The sequence below is a fragment of the Berghia stephanieae genome, chromosome 5, assembly GCF_034508935.2.
Source record: "Berghia stephanieae isolate SIO BIC M18660-M18661 chromosome 5, UCSD_Bste_1.3, whole genome shotgun sequence".
NCBI lineage: Eukaryota > Metazoa > Mollusca > Gastropoda > Nudibranchia > Aeolidiidae > Berghia > Berghia stephanieae.
In genome coordinates, this window is record NC_088364.1 from 64,543,427 (window position 1) to 64,562,999 (window position 19,573).

The following is a 19,573-nucleotide window of genomic DNA, read 5'->3' on the forward strand; positions in this document are numbered from 1 at the left end:
GACATTCAAATGAGGTTTATCAGTAATTTGTTAATGCCATAGAAATAAATAATAAGACAAATGCAAAGTAGTTCGAATAAAAAGCAGAACTGATCTTAAGAGTAATTCATCTGTTTGTTTATGCTGAGAACATTGAAATGTAGTGCCAAGAGGGATAAAGTTAAATACTGGCTATTATAAATAAATGTTACGTGATTGACATAATCATTTGGATGGTGAAAAGGTTTGAACTGAGATATTGCCAAGTTTAGTTAGAAGGTCAATTTTTATAATAAATGATAATAAATAATAAATCATAAATAATTAAATCAACCCTTTTTGTACATCTTCGGGAGATATCAAAGCTTAATTTCACTTCTAAATTTATTCGGAGCATATTTTTTCAGAAAATGCAAAAAAAAAAATAAAATAAAAAAATATGCAAATCCAAAATTTTCACCTTCTGACAGAAAATGTCATGCACTGACACAAATAACTATATCTCAACAGACGGATGATTTACAAGAAAATGTAAAATCATCTAGTATCATTCCTTTTGCAAAAGTATCCCAACTAGGGCTTGGGAGAACTAAAACACTTTCAATCCTGAACCAAGACAGAAAACCAAAATGGATGGATTCATTACAGGAAAAAGGGATAGAAAATAAAACAGATTCACCCAATCAGAATGATCCATTCAACAAAGAAATGTAGTGATCTATATATCACTCGTTTACTTAAGGAGATCAATCTATTTCTTTAACATTCTGATTTATTTTATATCTATATACAATTCATATTATATCTCACTGAGTATTTACATTCCAATACTGTTAACCATGTCATTAAGACTGAGCAAATCATTTTGATTTCATAGCAGTTCATTTCCTCTGAATATTACCGATGAAAAAAGCAAGAAATGGACCTCTTTAGTTTTGAGTTTCAGTCCATTGCTTTGTGTAAGCTCTTTCCATTACTACTCCCCCCCCCCCCCCCCCCCGGCCAATAATTTCTGAGAAAATAAGATTCTTCCTCACTAAAGAGACATGGAATGAGTCATTGCTGTTCCATTTACCTCCCCTGGAACCAGGATGGGAATCACCAGGTCGTCCATGTTTGGCATCACAAACACTCGCTGAAATACAAAATACAATAAATAACAAGTTAAAAATTGATACTTAATGTTATTGTTGTTATTTTTACTATAATAATAATAACAACAACAACAACAACAACATTAATAATAATAATAATAATAATAATAATAATAATAACAACAACAATAATAATAATATTATCATCATCATCACTTTTCTTTGACCTTGCAATTGCAATTAGAGTAGGTACGGAAAACCCAAATTTAGATTATATAATTGTTGTCTTTAAGTTGCATTCAACAGGTAGAACTTTTTTTCCTGATTAAAATGGTATAAAAATTATTAAAATTGGTTAAAAATTAAAAAAGATATGTTATTTCGAAATTTGTAGAAAATCGCCAAAATTTGTCCTTCTTTGAAAGCAACCTTTTGTCCGTTTTCAAAATGCCGTATTTTCATAAATATTCAAACCAGACCTCTGTAACTTTCTAACAATACACATCTTTTTATAAACAATATGTGTATTTTTTTTCTGAGCTCAACTCTAAGTAAAATAGAAATAATTTGCCCCTAAAGTAGCTGACAAAGCCAAAATTGTCAATTTCAACGCAAAGTTACGAAATATCAGCGATTGTGCCCCTTGCCTGAGCCGGCATATGAGTGAAGTGAATACGGCAAATGTTGTAGTTGTAGTTTCGTTTTCAGTTGGCTGGTGAACGCAAAGCTATTAATCTTGCTTTCGTATCCATCATTTTAAAGCTGAGATTTTAAACTTCTTTTGATACCAGAATCGTCCAAATTTTCAAATTTTTCTCAATTTTTTTATCAATTTAAAGTTTTTAACTTGAAACTTCAACCTTTGAAAAAAATCATAAAAATGCGAATCTGGTATCGAATGAAAGCTTGTTCAATTTTCTTTCGGATGCAGCCATTGACGTTACTATTAATAGCGCTGACGCGACCAGCCGAGCGGAGAGAAAAGACAACCGTCAGTTACGGTGATCGAGTAGCGGAGCGCCGGTTCCAAAATCGAAGTTTACTCCTCTTCTTCAACTCAAAGCCATGAAATAACGGCAAATCATATGAAAAAAGCATGAACGTTTTTTTAAAGATGAAGATTTGAGATTTAATTTGATACCAAAAACGTTTTATTTGACGGACTGAAAATGAGAAAAAGAGAGAGACGATTTGAGTTAAAATTCTCGGTTTGCCAATAAAGCAATGACTCGATAAGAGGGTTTGCCATACCTAATTAGAGCAACAATGATCCATCGTCTCAAAAAAGTATAATGTCGGGATGACCTAGGTGCTGAAAAATTGAAATTATAGACACAAATATCAAACATGGGGTTCATTTCTAGTCGTTACAGTGGAGAATAAACATAGTTTCTTTCATTGCACAAACTCAAAAATTAATATTTCTTATTATTTTAATCCTAGAGTCACTTTTTGGGGTCCAATTCATCCCAACAGAAAATCCATTTTCGAGATGGTGGATGACAAATATTGCTTTTCTTCTTATTTAGCTCGTATTCACTCCTTTAATCCTTTACATTCCTTGTGGAACATAGGCTCTCAACAGTACATCTCCACTGTATTCTGTTCTTTGTCTTCTTCTTCTTCATCTCTCCCCAGGAAATTCCAGCCAACTTCACCTCTGCCTCACAAGACCTTCTCCATGTTATCTTTGGCTTCCCAACCTTCCTTTTCCCCCCAATGGTTCCAGTCCACAGCTTGTCTCGTAATGTCTGTTGTTGGTTTCTGCTTATTTATCTCACAATCGTACTCTAAAATTATCTCAGAGTCACGATTCAAAGAATTTTATTCCCAGCATTCTGCAAGGCTTTTGTAATGATTTAACTCTCTTGATTTCAACATGACATAAAATCAAACAAATTTGTTCCAATTGCCCATTCATATGAACTCGAGAGAGTTAAGTGCAAATCAAAAGCTTAATTAGTGTTGAGCTCCAAACTTTTTTTCAGCCAGTTTACAGACTAAATCAACTGTGAAAGGATTGTAAAAAAAAAATTTTTAAATTACAAAAATTGAATTTACAAAAATACAAAATAAAGACAAAAAAAAAAGGAAGATGAACATCATGCTATATAAAATTTTAAAAACTTCAGCTTTTATATTTTTAGGAGATAAAACTTGCAGCCGCTATAGTTAACTTTAAAATCAACAATTTACCCTCACAAGGATTAAATAACATTTCAAAATCCAAAAAATGATGTGGTCTGGAATCAACTTTCATCTTCAATAAGTTTTAATGACTTAGAGATGCTCATGAAGTTCTGAAATTGGAGACAAAATTTAGTGATTCTACGAATTTTTCCTAATAATCGGCAGGTCTGACTATAAGGAAAAAGCTTGATATCCCGACAGTCTGGATTTCATCTTACCTGGAATTCAATGGCCAATTTCTTCTCAATCCAGTCGGTGATATGAGTGAAGGTGACAGCCCTCTCTCCAACTTGTGGCTTGGCAGACAGTCGCAGACGAGGGTTTCCTCTGAAGCCATACCTGGTAGATGATTGAGTGACCTCAAACGTTTCATCAAATGTTGCTAAATGTAATGAATTTTACTAACACTTAGCCTACAAATTTTGAAGCTCAATTTTTATCAAAGACTTCTCTATCCGTGTCTGAATTACAGTAATAACATTCCTTACAAATATTTCTTCCTTAATACGATTCAATAGTCTGATGTCACACCACCCGGCAACAGCGGCCATCTTGGTTCTAAACAAAGAAAATCATTACTTACTTTTTATTTTTCATGCTGGCTAGAACTTTTCATATGTCTTGTGATCAGAATGTATAAAAGTCAAAACATGATCAAATTTATGTTTTTTTCCTCTGGATACGCTTTTATGCTCGCTGGGAAAATATTTTATACGGGCGTCCGCCATTGTTCCGATAGTTTAGAGCCAGTGTTACTAGGTTACCATGCGTCATTAGGAAGGATGTGACGTTACGACTGTTGAAGAGTATTGTGGAAGAAATAAACATCAACCACTTATAGAATTTAATAGTTTTTAGAAGACGGACACAGGAAACACAGTTTTTCCTAATCGACATAATGTTTAACAAACATGTAGTAATCGCTTGCTACCCTTTACCCTTGAAGAGCATTTTCTACTATATTCAACAGACCCAGCAACCAAATCACTGCTGGGTAGAAAGAGTCATAAAAACTCTCCGACTGCACCCAGCACCTATCAATGGTGTCAGTCTCTAACCCTGTGACTGGTGTGATAAAAGAGAGACAAAAAATAAGCATTATATTAAATTTAAAAAAACCTAAAATAAATAAAAACAGAAATTAAAACAACTAGACTTATGCCCAGACTCATTAAACAATATGGAAGAAAAGTTGGGATGTCACACCTTCTACTTTTCCAGTTCCAAAATCCTTGGAAGTGTGTACGTAATCAGTCCTTCAGAGGACTAATAATGAATAGGTTACATACTGAATCATAAGGTGGCAAAATTATTTTAGTTGCAGGATGTATAGGCAGATTCTAAGGATTAAGTGACGTAAAGGAGCGAGGATGGGCGATGTTTATTGACGGCCAGCATAAATTTAGACTAGAAAATAAGATGCCATCACTCTGTAACCAGAAGATCAATTACACTAAGTATGTATTCAGCCCTCCGGAAGAGCGGTTTTACGCTTCCAATAAGACAACCAGTTTTTTTGCCATCACACTTTTATTCCCTATTGAATGATATAGAAATGAAAAGGTCAGAGGTCACATTTGTTCATTACCATAATCTATCAGAAGGGGGAGGTGGAATGTTAACAGCCAGTTTCCCCACCAAACTGTTGACAGTGACTGTCAGGGTAAGAGGCGTGTTGGAGACATTTTCCATGGCCCGTCTCACCACTTTGTACTCTGTGGCCTGCTGGAAGTATCGAGACTGAGTGATCTTGTTTAGATAACGCATGAACTTCTTGCTAGTGCCACCACCACTCACATTACTAGAAAAAAGAAAGGGTGAAAAATTTTTTTTAATGAAACAAGCAACAACAATTCAAGAACCACACATGCTACAAATATAACTGATTTCTTTGTTACTCTAAATAATAATAATAATAATAATAATAATAATAATAAAATTAATAATAATAATAATAAAAAATATATATTGTTCATAAGTGGACATTGGAAAACATAATTTCAGAGGGAATAATCTATAAGGTCCATATGTTAAATGTTTTTAAGATTTAGGTTATATCAGCGCCATTAAAAAGGAAGAAAATGGGATAGTAAAAAGTTCGAGAATTACAATTAAAGCACCCAAGAAAAAGTAAGACATATAGGGATCAGATGTAGATTCCAAGAGCATACCACCAATGTACTAAGTTTGAGATCACCTTAAGTCTCATCCGGACACAAGCACAAAATCCAACAAAGAGAATACACTCAAATGCTTACATTATACATTGAAAATAACAAATATAATAATACATTACAGAGAGATGATTTACAAGGAAAAAAATATCATCTCCCAAAACAATAACTATGCATTTGACTGTTTCCCTCCCAGCTAGGACTCCGGCTAGGGCCAGGAAAAAACCAAGTAATCTCATTCCAAGACAAAGACAGAAAGCATGTCGGAAAACAGTTATAAGGGGATAGAAGACACAGTATGTACCCCCCTGCCCACTATGGGAGGTCAGGCCAGAAGGTCCATATGGGAGACCCAGGAAATATGCTAGTCCTGAATAAATTTACAATTTGATACAAAATAATACATTTTGGGTATGCTTTAAACTTCTTGTGAACATCTAAGCTTAATTTCTTTCTCGCATTATCAATACATCAATATATAAAATATAAATGTTTCTCAAATTTCTAAAGTAGTAAACCTTAGAAAAGTAAGTCAGTCAAGATATGCAGAACTATTCTGGCATACACTGACAAAATGCTTTTCATATACAACCCCCCCCCCCCCCCCCGAATTTTTACTCTCTAGATCAATTCAAAAGACCCCCATCAAGTAAATAATTCTTAAACCTGTGAGCTCAAATAAGTCGTGAATTTCAGAATTTGTGAAAAGTCAACTAATTTTAATTGATCCACCCACCGTATTGGCAGTAATAGTTTCCCAGTTTCCCAGGCTATTATGTTATAATCTTTTTTTTTTTTCCCCAGTGTATGGCTGTATGGGTCAAAGTCCTAACAAAAAAGATCAATATCAGCACAACTTATTGGATTTATGTTTAACCCTATCCTTATCAACATTCGTTACGATACAACCAACATTTTTTTCTTCTTCAAATTTCTTTTGTACATCATAAAATTTAAAGAAATGAACATTTTTATGTAGAGCATAATTTAGCTAAAGAAATTATGTATGACAAGAACTTTACTGCTATCATGTCTGAGTGATAAAAAATCTATTTTTGTGTTAGTTGGGTGTGAAGTTTTGGGGAAAATCCTGAAAATGGCTGGTAAGGAGAGAGTTAAAGTTAAAGGCAAATTGGACCAATTAGTCTATTTAACCCTTAATTGTTTTATTAAATGTTTTAATGATTTATAAACTAGTAAATAAATACGACTAAAACAGGAGACTTACTTATCGTCTGTAACAATTTCCTCTTCCTCATCAGTGGAGGATTCAGCACTGTCCTCCTCTTCAGAGTGTGTGATGGCAGATCTGTTAAAATACGAATTTAGTCATAATCCTGTTGCATGAAAAAAAAATACACGATTTTTTTTCTCGGTTAAAAGATTGAAAAGAATCAAATAACATTTTACAGAATGTCATCGCAATTATAATAATACATGCAGATGTATGCATCTTGAGTAAGAATAAACAATGTATTACTTTTCAGCACCCTGAATATCCTAGATGAATTCATGAGTAGACAGACTAGTCATGACGGACAGACAGAAAGAAAATTTGTATTTTTAAAATTTTAAAAATTTAATTTAAAGAAAGACAAAATGCATGCTTTCCCACCTCAGTTTAGTAAATTGTTGCTCTAAAATAGTTTAAAAAAGATAGAGTGCCATTCAATATGGTCAAATATTTAATACTGAATAAATAACAATATTTTTCACCAATTTTCCATTCAAATTTTGGTTGAAAAATCTGAACATCGTGGAAAATAATAAATCAGTATTTGGCCTCACAAAAAACTTATATATACTAATTTAATCCGAATGAATAACGGGTATGTATAAATTATATAGGCCTAAGTTTCTGTTCTGCTTACTTGATGCCATCAACAGACGTGTCTGAAGAGTGAGAAGAATGGTGTGACTTCTTCAATTTCATGAGATTCATTTTGGTCTCAATGGTCATCTTGAATCCACCAGAATATGTAATGTCAAGGTCAACCCAGAACCCTCTCTCATCCATGTACGGCTTTCCAGCGTGACGAACGGCGGGAATCTCGTAGCCCATCTCAATGCTGGACACTTGAAGCTCTTCGATGAAGTATGGCACCTGCATAAAGAAATAAAGAAAATAAATATACATTTTTTCATTAAATTTTGGGGAAGATACAAAAAAAAAAAATCAACAAAAAACTATCACAATACCTTAGCCATTCTAGATCATATCACACTAAGTAAGTGTGATAAGAACGAAATTTGATTTGATGTATTTTATATACCTTAAAGATAAAAAAGAACAATACTGCATAATGGTAGAATTGCTATAACTAAACTGATTGGTATAAGTCACAGATTTGTGACATGGATAGTTTCTGCAGGGGTAAGAATGATTCTTCATTATACTTATATATAATAAATGTAGTTGGTAGCCTCTATAGCTCAGTTGGTAGAGCACTGGCATCACAAAATAAAAGGGACCGAGATCAATCCTGGTTGCAGTCGAGATCTTTTTTTCTGACCCCCCTGTCCACCCAGCAGTGATTGGGTAGCTGGGTCTCTTAGATCTAGTGGAAATTACTGTGCGATAAACTAGTGTCCTATTCAAAGGGTAGCAAGCAATGCTATTGTCCATTTCATGCTTTAGAAACCGGGATAAACTCCGGCTCCACAGGCTAAACGGCTCTGAAGAACTACTTAATAAATGTAGCAAATGAACCCTAGACCAAATCCTGAACACTTTACCTCACTAATGCATATCAGTTTTATTTTTTGTTAAAGTCAACACACATAAACGGTTAGATAAACAGCAAGTTCAAGTCAACTTACATGAATTTTACTCAATTTTTTTTGCAGTTTTTCTGTAACTTTTCCCATCCACCATTTATCCCTCAAGAAATCGAAAAAGCATCTTCCAATCAGAGCATTCAGCCAAAATAATTGATTGTCACAGATGATTGGTGCACTCTTGGTCAAAACTTTGGGAGTTGACGTGGATCCAGACTCCTCTTTGCTGGCTTGATTAGTCGGCTGTTTAAAGGTTGAAGAAAGGCTGTCTCTGTTCGCTATTGGTGTTGTATGAGTTGGACTGGACGCCCTTGATGATGATGCAGATGAAGCCGGCATCAACCGTCCCATGTACTGTGAAAAACTGAGCAATTCTGAACCCTGAGAAAATGAAACAATTGACAAATATTTTTAATACGGCTTAAAACATTACAGCAGATAGTGAATTGGCATGTTAAATAAAATCTTGGGACAACAGCATATCCTTCGACAGTGTCATTCTTAATCAGCTATTTGACACAATGCTATCCATGGGCTTACCAAGAAAGTGTGAATCTCATCTTAGAAAGATATTCAAAAAGCCTGAAATATGTAATCAATTTGAAAAAGTTTGAGTGCTGCTTACAAAAAGTTTGAGTGCTGATTACAAAAAAAATAAAATAATGTTACTGTTACCTCTGATGGAGTAGCAGTATCTGCCAGGCTATCAGTCTGAGAAGAAATAGACTCGACTGAGTCTGTAGAGCCTTCTCTTGACAGCCTGGTAATACTGTCTGCACGCTCAGCACGAGCAGAAAGGGATGCCAAATTTTCCCTCACAACTTGTTTCATTTCAACAATATGATTTCCTGCAAGATTGAAGGAAAAAAAGAATGTTCAAATACATTTCAAATATGAAATTTCAGCTCTAAAGGATGAGTATATAGTATCAGAAGATGCTAGGACTGTATGTAACTGAACATTTGCAGTGATGAGCCCGTGAGGCCTTTTGCAAATACAAGCCAATGAGGATTGAAGATTGAAAACAAAAAACAAAACAAAAAAAGAAAGGAAAAAGCAACAATAAAATGGGAGTACAGATTGATCGCGTATCTTCCCGACTCCTCTTCCTTGTAATGTTTTAGAATTGAAGGCCTAGGTTTTTAAAAAAGGATTAAACTTTTTTTTATCTATCTCTGAAAGATTTCCTTTCTGATTCATCAGTATGCTAACACTACCCACTCTCTTTTGAAGTTTGAAATGACAACGGTTATAGGAAATGATATAGGAAAACAGTTATAAAAAGTCTCCTCTTAAAAATAATATCCACTTATGATTGAGATAGTAAAAAAATATATAAAACAAAATATAACCACACACAACACAAAAAATACTGCAACAAAAACAAAATTAAAAAAAAACCCAAACAAATAAACAAACAAACAAAATCAAAACAAATCACAGAAAAAACAAAATAAAAAACCCCCAAAAAACATAAAACAAATAATAAATTGAGCTTTTATAGTGCAATATCCACTTAACATGCTCAAAATGCTTTACAAAGGGTCCCTGACCAACAGCAACATGTAACATGTAGAACGCCTGCTCGGCTATATTACAATTTTTAAAAAGTAAAAGACAAAAAAAAACAACCCCTAAAAACACAACAACAATTAATAAATAAACACGTTATAACAATTCAAAGACCCACCCAACGGTTTGCCAAGAGCTGCAGCACTGAGTCTTTTAAACCACTCTTCCTTCTCTCTCCCAGTCCTTGCAAAAAGGTAGAGAATGTGACTATTGCACGATTCCTCCGTCAGAATCTCGAAACCCATTTCATTCAGTCTCTCAGCTTTATGCTTATCTTCTAAGGACGGTTCTGATGATGTGTGTTTCAAACATGATGACATTTCTTTCCCAGACGATTTATTATCCTGATTTTTGCCTAAAGAAATACACATCGGGTACTTCTTGCTCCATATTCTCTTTTTAACGAGTCCAGCTGGTGAGAGAAACACTTTCGAACCTTGCAAATCGAAATGTCTTTGGTGGATGAATTGAGGTTTGGTCAGGGTCTCATCCCACATGGCACGTTTGGGGGCAGGGTTTTTTGGACGTTGAAGACGAAGGTGTGTGCCTTCAAGGCTGACAAAGATTGAGTGGGTTTTGTTGATATGGTACTCATCTACGTTGTAATCTGCGAGCTCGTTCATCCATCCCTGATTATTGAAAGAGATGAATAGTTACTAATGAGGGTCAAATAATAATAATAATAATAATAATAATAATAATAATAATAATAATAATAATAATAATAATAATAACAATAATAGTAATAATAATAACAACAATAATGATAATATTAACAATAACAATAATAAAATAATAATAATAATACTAATAATAATAATAATAATAATAATAATAATAATAATAATAATAATAATAATAATAATAATAATAATAATAATAATAATAATATATGATAATAATATTAATTTTAAAAAAATATAAAATTATATATCACACTCTATACAAAAACATTTCCGAATGACATCTGTTGTTGCAATATTGAATTAATAAGGACAGAAATTCCATTGTAAGCCATTAAGAACATTGATGAGGTGCATTCATCATTCTCAATGAAATAATTACAAGTATAAATTTCATGGCAGCCGTTCCTTTAACCACACTGGGTTCCTTTTGTGTGGAATGACCTGTCCAGAAGAATAAGAGCATCAAAATCTATTGATAGTTTTAAATCATTGATAAAGCGCTACTTCTTTACCGTTACATTTTCATGATATTGATAGGATATTACATACACTGCTGCTATTGATATCATTGTGGTATACCTTTTATATATGTAAATGTTGTATATTTATTTGTAACGTGCATTGAGCATCACACAGTGATGAAAATACATGATATAAATGCCAGTATTATTCTTATTATTATTAATCTTTTTTTAAATAAATTTACTTTTCTCTGACAATGTCTATAAAAAGCTTTAATTGCATTAGTATCAGACAGTCATCTCAAGGTGAAAACAAAATATTTTTAAAAATCATTTGTTTTTCTTCGTTTCCCTTCATATATATACACACACACACACACACACACACACACACACACACACACACACACAAATATTTCTATTGATAGATATCCTGTAATGTAAACAATGCTCGTTAAATTTATTTATTTATATAGGTGGAGTAAAAGGACAAACCGCATTATTCATTTGAAGTAACATGTGGTGCTAGTGTCATTGTTTATGTTGGGGCATTGCAGTGTGCTATGGTATGGTGTGTACCTCCTCAGAAGCACAGCAGATATGCAAAATTGGTATTGAAACAGCTGTATCAGCTGCACGTGAGAAATCATTACTATTATCCTGTATCATTTTTATCATTAAATTAATATTTCTATTACCATTACTATGATGCTTTTATGATTATTTTGAATTCCATTACATACGCTTTAAGTGACCCGTTAGGCATCCTATTTGTCCCAGTTCTCTTACAATTACAATACCCATCACAGTTGATACCCAGGTAGGTACTCACTCACACCAGAGTTGATTTTTTCTCTCTTTGATTTTAAATTTGCTCGATTTTCCATGCATATGAAGTCGAGAAAGTTAAGGATAGGTACATGTCAAAGGAACAGATCAAAGTAAAAGATCAGAAATAGATACTTTCTGCTATCTCAAGAGTATAATATAGACAAAGAAGAAGGCACGGACGAAGAGGTGAAAGCACGAATTGGAATGGCAAAGCTTCATTCACATCTTTGAACAGAGTTTGGAGAACGAAGATATCTCCCTTTGACTAAAGGATGCTCTAATGTAAAAAACACAACAGCAAAAAAACAAAACGAAACTTTAGTATTTATATATAGTGCGAAATCTACTAAACTTCCTTATTGTGCTTTACAAGCGGTTCCTAGTCAACAGCAACACTTAATAGTAGGACGAGACATACATTCTTTTTCTCCAACAGAGATAATGCTATCAACAGCAAGGTGCTCATTTCACATCTAAGTACAGTCAGTGAGAGAATGTGAGTAAAGAGCCAAGGACTCAACTATGCCCCGCTCAAATTTGGGACTCGAACCTTGGACTTCTGGTCTGAAGGCAAGTGTCATACACCACAAGACCACATGAGTGACATGAAACAAACCAAATCTAAACAATAACGAAACAGTGCACTAACCTTATAGACATTCTCATTTGAAGGTATTGTTTGTTTCATCTCAGGCACGGGTGGTGGGAGGTCCTCCAGAGGAGGCAATGTTAAAGGCTCATTTGGGGGCGGAGGTTCTATGAGCCACACATAAAAAATCCAACCAGCGGACGCCAGTAACATACCAAATATAAGTCCAGAGAGAAAAGAAGGCATCGGGATGATCATATAGGCAAATAGAGCGATAACAACAGCTGTGACTCGAGAATAGGGTAAAGGAGCGTATTCTGAGCTGAATTGCCTAAAATAACTCATAGACTTTGACTTAGACTCTTGAGCAGTTCCTTCTTTACTACCTTCTGAATTGCCGTCTGAAAGCACTTGTTGTTTTTTGTTATCTTTATCCTTTGCAATTGGTTTTTCACTCTTTTCAATAGTCTTAACGATTGATGAATAATCCCCCGTGACTGCAATTGAAGAGGCTGGTTTAATTTCTGATGGCTGCTCAGATAAACCAGAAAGGGAAGCAACTGCAGAGGTTTTAGGGGACTTCTTTGGAATCAGTTTTTTGATTTTAGACCGAGGTTTCAACTTTGTGGTTGTGGTAAAGCCAGGAGCACCCGAAAGAATATCAACGAAGGGGTCATTCTTAAAATGTTCTTCATTGACGAAAATATCCATGGGATCGTCATCATCATCGTCATTGATATCGCTGTTATCTTCCTTATCATGTGGGTCATAAAACGTCGAGTCTTCCTCTTCTTTTGGTAAAGCCTCAGTCACAGTCATGTCTTCTTCGCATTCTTCATTTTCTGAATCATTACCTCCGGCAAGAGGATGGTCTGTCTCGGGCAATGGCACAGCATTTAAAGGAGTCACTGTCTCTTCGACAATACGATCAATGCTCTTACTTCTTTCATAAGAAATTTCTTTTTCAAAGGCAATTTGAATGGGAGAGTCTTTCAATTTTTCATTTTCCGGACTAGGACTAGAATTTGAGTCATTTGAAAATTCTTCGATAGTTTTGGATATTTTATCACTGATTTTCCCTTTCAAGCCAGAAAACAATTCTTTAGAAGACTCTAACTTCGCCCTCGCTGTTTTTCTGAGAGGTGAATCTGACTCCTTATTGATGGGTGGCATTTTTGAATGAATCCCATCCGTGTCAGTTTTTTTGATAACTGCAGAGTCTGGTTTGTTTTTTTCAACCACTTTAATATCCTCTGTAACTGAGGAGGTCGAAGAATTGGAGGATGTTGAATGTCGGCTTTCTCTGAGTTGTTTAGATGATTTTTGAGACTCCTCTAGAATTTTGTCGTATTTTCCAGTGTAAGAGGCAAGGTCCTCCTCCTCTTCTTCATCCTCTTCTAATTGTTTGAAGCTGATTCCCCCTAGAGAGATCCCACCTTTTCCTTTGGGAGGGGGAGGCCTAGCTGGTTTCTGATTAGTACCTATTCGGAAACTCATTTTTCACCTGCAAAAATAAAGCAAACAAAAATCCAATTACACATTAATATATGACTAAGCCTAAAGCGTACAAAAATGGATTATACCTCAGAGTAACCATTTAAAAAATTGCTGCTTTTTTTTTAAAAACTAAGAATGAAAAGGTGGTCATTTTTAACATATTCTTCTGTAATTTATTGTTATTTAAGGTACAATTCATCCCCCCTTTTATGTCTTTATATTTATAATCTATATATTATTATTATGAATTACCATATTTCGATGTCTAAAAATCTAAAAATAAAAATGGTAGCTAGAGGTTACACCAAAAAAAATTATGTTCAGTTCAGCTGTTCAAAATATCAAAGTGAAAATAATATCAATATCAATATAAGGCTGTCGTTATTGTTATTGGCTTAGACCAAATTTCATTTTGTTCCTTTTTGCTGCACTGGTTTGAATCTGCTCCCTCGTTGTTTTTCTCCTCCCAAATGATGTTAATTGTTTTCCCTTTTGTTGTGTTTTTATACTGAGCAGGAGTTTTAAAATTTTCATTTGAATTTTTTATTTCTCCGATAATCGTTCAATTTTAATTCATATATTTTGCTCTAATTATGTTCTGTTCAGGGTTTGTTTTTTTTCAGTTTAAATTATTATTTCATTATTATCATTATTTTGTCTGTATGGTTATTTTTTAGTAGTAGTATGCACTTTTTGAGATCGGAGTGGGGATGAATATTAAAATTTGCAATATTCTATTTCTATAGAAAGCAACCAATATTATATATATATATATATTATATATATATATATATATATATATAATATATAAGAGAGAGAGAGAGAGAGAGAGAGAGAGAGAGAGAGAGAGAGAGAGATTGAAAAGAAAAATAAGGGGGGGGGGGGCATTGATCATCAGCAATGCTTTATAGAAAGGAGACCCAAAAAATAAAAAAAAATAAAAAAAAAAAAGTGGCGGAGCCAGGTGTCGATTTAGACAAGCCTTCTCTAAGAAGACAACTTACCAATTCGGCCACAACATCCACACATACCGTGTAGTATATATAGTAATCTGCTAGCCATCGACTGATTTAAATGGGTAGGTATTGATGATTCATTGTCTAGTTTATTAACTTTATACTTTATTTCTATTAGGAAAGTTTCCATATTCTGGAGTGGATATAAATGTTTAAAAGTGAAAGAAAGGAGTTTCAAAAAAGCGTCTGTATATAATCGTCCATCATTATTTGAAAGACATGCTGGCAATAATCGTCCATGACAGACACTGAGCTGGCAATAATCGTGCATCCGTTATTGTTATTGACAGACATTACATGATGTCTGACACACTGAGTCAAAAAAAATTGGTTGGTCTGACCTAATGAGAATCCCCAACAAATGCGAATCGCTACGATGATGATTCTTTTTTTAGTAGGCCTAGTCAAATGTTATGTGTCGGTGTCCGCAGTGCAGACTCTTCTGTCAGTCAGAGTTAGTAGCATCACTCTCTTATTCTTCACTTCAGTATCAGTATCAGTCAGTCAGCTATCACTCACCTTTCACCATATTCAAGAATAATTTGACATTACCTGACAAGATAAAGTTCATTTGACAGTCATTCGTCTATATCATGAAAAAGATGCGTTTTTTCCTTCATCTGTGACAATTCCGGATATTTCCAAAGAAGGCCTGTAAATTTTTTTTTTGCGTTGTCTTTATTCCAAGAAAATGTAATAAGTTATAAAGTGTCTTTTGGTCTTTAGTTTATGTTGCGAATTCTTAACTTCCGGTTTTCTTTATCGGGCTGAATATTTGTTTTGATTACGTGTAGAAACACATTATTGATAAATCAAAGTTTTCCAAATATTTTAGAGTTGGAAATCGGAAAATCAATACGATGGTGGATTTTTATAGCTGAACATTTTACATTGATATATGTTTATGCTATTTTTAGACTAATCATTGCCAACAATAACAAACAAACCGGGACTTTTATGTATTGATTCTCAAGATGGCGATTGTTTTGGTCAACATATGATATGCCCATGTTCACCATCCTGTTTGAATAAAGTTTTACATTATTTATTGTACAATTCGACGTGACTCATGAAAAGTTTCAATTTATTTAATCAGAATGAAACTGATTGGAGTATTGGTATTGGTGATTCTCATTGTCAAAGGGAATCTGCAACAGGTGAGTTACAAAGTATATTTCGTATTTCGTCAGAAATTAATTTAATTCAAAATCTCGAGTCCTACTCTAATTCTATTAGTAATATCTACTAAGTTATTGAGACTAAGTCTAAGACTCTTTAAAAGTAATTGATTTTTTACGAAAACCATAGTCTCAGGTTCACTCCCCATTGGTGTACACTTCTCTGAGTCTCAGGTTCAATCCCCACTGTTACTTATTTCCCATAACTTTGTCGGATATTGTCGGGTTTCGAGTAATTGCTTTTTTACTTTTACGAAACCCGCTGAAACCCAGTCCCGGGTTCACGTCCCAATGGTGTACACTTCCCTGAGTCCCGGTTCACTCCCCACTGCTGCTACTTCCCTTAACTTTGTCGGGTTTTGTAAAAAAGAAACACCCGACTACAGGCAGTACAGCCACAAAGTAATAGGAACAGAGGAAGCAAGCTCTCTTCGCTCCATGTCCTCAGTTCACGATCGCGTGACTTTGCAAGCTGCGCGTCAAATCGGTGGGCGGTGGTTCAGAACGTGAAACACAAAGTAATGAAGTAATTGTAATAATTTACTTTGTGGCTTTGTGGTGACGATAGTGTAGTGTAAATAAATAGCGATGCTTTTTTTTGTCTATCCTTTTTAAACTCGCAGGTTGCCAAGAAATATAAATTTTGGAACAGAATGTCATTAATTTTACATATTATAGTAGATTTTCCTTGTCAATTTGTTTGTCCGCCTACCTTTATATCATACGATGACACATACAGCTGTTTGCTTCCTTTCTTGTTATTGGTGCTGCAACACTTTTAACTTCTTGTTTTTCTTCGATGATTTCTCCTCTAGTGTTGCCTCATTTCTCAAGCGCAGCTCATGGTGAAGTCTTACAGTCAAAAAAATATCAGCAAGTCTATCAACTGTTGGGCAATTGCAATCTTCGTATTTCACACTTGCCGATACCGTTCCCTCTAACATCTTCGTTTTTAGAAGCTTGCGAACATTTCTCAATCCAACATATCCTTCAACATTGGTTTGAAATATCATTTCAAACAACCCAACCAACTGCACCAAACGAAAACTTGGCTTTTTCAATCCGCCGTGCCGACAATCGTTAACCTGCTTTGCTTGATTAAAGACAAATGTAGAGCATCATTGCCTTTGTCTTCGAGGTGACCAAGACAGTTTCCGCAGACGACATTAGCCTCGCTGATTTTCCTCAAGGCATATCCACTGATGTATGCCACAACGTTTTCCAGTTGGATAACATCTGACATTTTGCAGGATTTGACTAAGTTGACAATGTGGGTGGGCTCTTTGGGAACATCTGTAGCGATTGGGAGGGAGAAAAGGCCCGATTCTGCCGGAGATGTAAAATTTAATAAAACAGAATCCATATCTTCTTGGCAGTTGCTTCCTTCACTCGGTATCAAGAGGCTATCAACCATTACTTGTCGGAGGGCATGTCGGAATTGTTGTGGGTCTGGGTTGTTACGATGAATCCCCTTTCCTCTTATTACGGAAAATAGATTTTCTAGACAGTCTTGATTAAGACGGTTGGTCAGCAGGTAATCCACTCCGTCAACATTTTCAACAAGGTCACGAACAAGTAACAACAAAGCATTGATATTCATGATCCATCCACTGATACAAGGAATTCGAACAGCTGGTCTTTTATTCCATTGTGTTCCATAGCGCAAATCCTTTAGCCATTCCAACATCTGCTTGAGGAAAGGTATATGGGAAGATGTTGAAGTGATAGGATGAGAATACGTGGCCGGTGACTTATTGCCACGAATGTTGAAAACGTTGAAAAGTTTATCAAATTTCTCCAAAAATGTAGAAGTAGCCATATGAGTTGAAGGAAATATATTGACAGAGCACATAAATGATATGCCCATGGCAACGCTGTGGCTAATCACTTGTGTAGCAAGACTCACTTTCATTTTTCCGAAGGGAGGAATATCTATATGTTTCTGTGTGAGTTTAGGTGCAATACGAAGGGGGAATTCTTTGTCTTTCAAATAGAAATCTGTGATGGATTGCCATGACGCCGTTCCACCACCTGCAATATAAAAGTCGTGATTGAGGAGGTTGTTTCTGACGCTTTTTATCAGGTGAGGTGGATCAAAGAATACTAGTATTTTATCATGTCCGTGCATAAAGAATGGCGTATCTGGTGTTGCTCCAAAAGACTTCGCAACCGCTTGATTATTTGATCCTTGATCACAAATAAGTGCCTTGACAAACAGTCCTATTGACGTCAGGTGATTAATTGCGTGGATGATCAAAGTTTTCAAGTCTGTTGACTTGACAGTTGAATTAGAAATGAAATAACCAAATGGCTGTTTCCATTTTTTAATGAGCCCACGAGCCATGAATACCAATGCAGAAGATCCAGTTTTAGTGCCTGAGTCCAATATACCCCCGAAATCTTCAAGACCTTCAACAAAATCCTTTTCCGCATTATAGCTGAGAGACTTTTTAAGTGACATTTCATCAAACATAACAACACATTGTTTCTCCTGAACACTCATCGAGGCCACTTTAACTTTGAAAGCTGTTTTAATTTTGTCCGAAAAACCGGGATAGATGTCAATTTTTCTCATCAATCGACGGAGAGTATCAACTGAAGGAAGGAAGAACTGTCGCTGTAATAGACGATATGCTTTGGGGGAGGCGTGGTATAATGACAATGCATAACTCTTTTCTTTGGCACTCCATCTTCTCCCTTTACATATTGATAGGTCCAGTTGCTTACAGAAGTAGTCATGTGTTGGTTTGCTAAGATATTTTCCAGATTTTTCTTGATTTCCTCTATTTCCCTTCTTGCCGAGGACTTGTTTGTTTTGTAAGACAGGCGTTTAATTCTTTTTCTTTGTGATTGGAGTTTTCGCTTTAAATCTCGAATTTGTTTCTCCTTTTCATTTTGACCTTTTATTAAATTTTCCACGTTTTCTGGATTTGGAATTTCTATTTCTGTTGCTTCACCTGCTGTGGAAGTTGTTGGGGTTAGAGGTAGCCTTAGTTTAGGGGGGCATCTTGCTTTTGGATTTTCAAAAGTTTTACAGCGATTTGGGACATCGAACAGTGTTGGAACAGCTTTTAGTCGTTTCAGTTGTTTTCTTGTGCTTGATGTAAATTGAGAATCCTCGAAATGATCTGCGCACAAAACATTTCCACTAAAAAGTTTGTGAACAGGTTTAGTTAAAAGATCCTCTCGTCTGGTGTTGATAACCCACCGCCTCATCTGTCTTTGTCTTTCGGAAATCGAAAAAAAGACAATTCTGGATTGTCAAATCTATTCTTTTGACAATTGATGGCAGAACAGTGTTGTACTCTGTTACGTTTGCTTTTACGTTGAGGGTTCTTTGCGACACTTGTGTTAATGGCGATGTTAAAACCAATATCTAACTCTGAATGAAATTCAACATTGTTACCACGCTCTAAAGTTATGGAATCAATGCTATTGTCAATTAGAAGGTTATCATTGTCAATAATTTCTTGATGATTGTTATCCATTTTATTCATTCACTTGTCACAATTGTTAATAACGTTTTAT

The 19,573-nt window shown here is 34.9% G+C and overlaps 2 protein-coding genes across 2 annotated transcripts in view; one reads left to right on the top strand and one right to left on the bottom strand.

Moving 5' to 3' along the window:
• LOC144973404 (testis-expressed protein 2-like) lies at positions 1 to 15,631 on the bottom strand. Its single transcript, XM_078915779.1, has 10 exons — positions 15,420 to 15,631; positions 12,415 to 13,858; positions 9,906 to 10,416; positions 8,891 to 9,063; positions 8,258 to 8,596; positions 7,309 to 7,541; positions 6,666 to 6,746; positions 4,852 to 5,064; positions 3,482 to 3,602; positions 1 to 1,114 (listed from the first exon to the last, which is right to left on the bottom strand). Exons 2-10 carry the CDS (start codon positions 13,849 to 13,851, stop codon positions 1,016 to 1,018), a joined length of 3,207 nt encoding a protein of 1,068 aa, XP_078771905.1. The 5' UTR covers positions 13,852 to 13,858; positions 15,420 to 15,631; the 3' UTR covers positions 1 to 1,015.
• Positions 15,632 to 15,815: 184 nt separating this feature from the next.
• The window catches only part of LOC144973403 (serine/threonine-protein kinase/endoribonuclease IRE1-like), a 36,351-nt gene continuing 32,593 nt past the window's right edge, over positions 15,816 to 19,573 (top strand). The window contains exon 1 of the mRNA XM_078915778.1: positions 15,816 to 16,024. Within this exon, the coding sequence (XP_078771904.1) occupies positions 15,965 to 16,024 (60 nt within the window). The 5' untranslated portion in view covers positions 15,816 to 15,964. The remainder of the gene's footprint in view (positions 16,025 to 19,573) is intronic.

Excerpts from the sequence above, each read along its gene's own strand:
- LOC144973404 (XM_078915779.1), bottom strand. The coding sequence starts at position 13,851 with ATGAGTTTCCGAATAGGTACTAATCAGAAACCAGCTAGGCCTCCCCCT. Across the intron at positions 8,597-8,890 it reads ATACTGCTACTCCATCAGAG|GGTTCAGAATTGCTCAGTTT; the intron begins GTAACAGTAACA and ends TCATTTTCTCAG. Across the intron at positions 6,747-7,308 it reads ACGTCTGTTGATGGCATCAA|ATCTGCCATCACACACTCTG; the intron begins GTAAGCAGAACA and ends GTATTTTAACAG.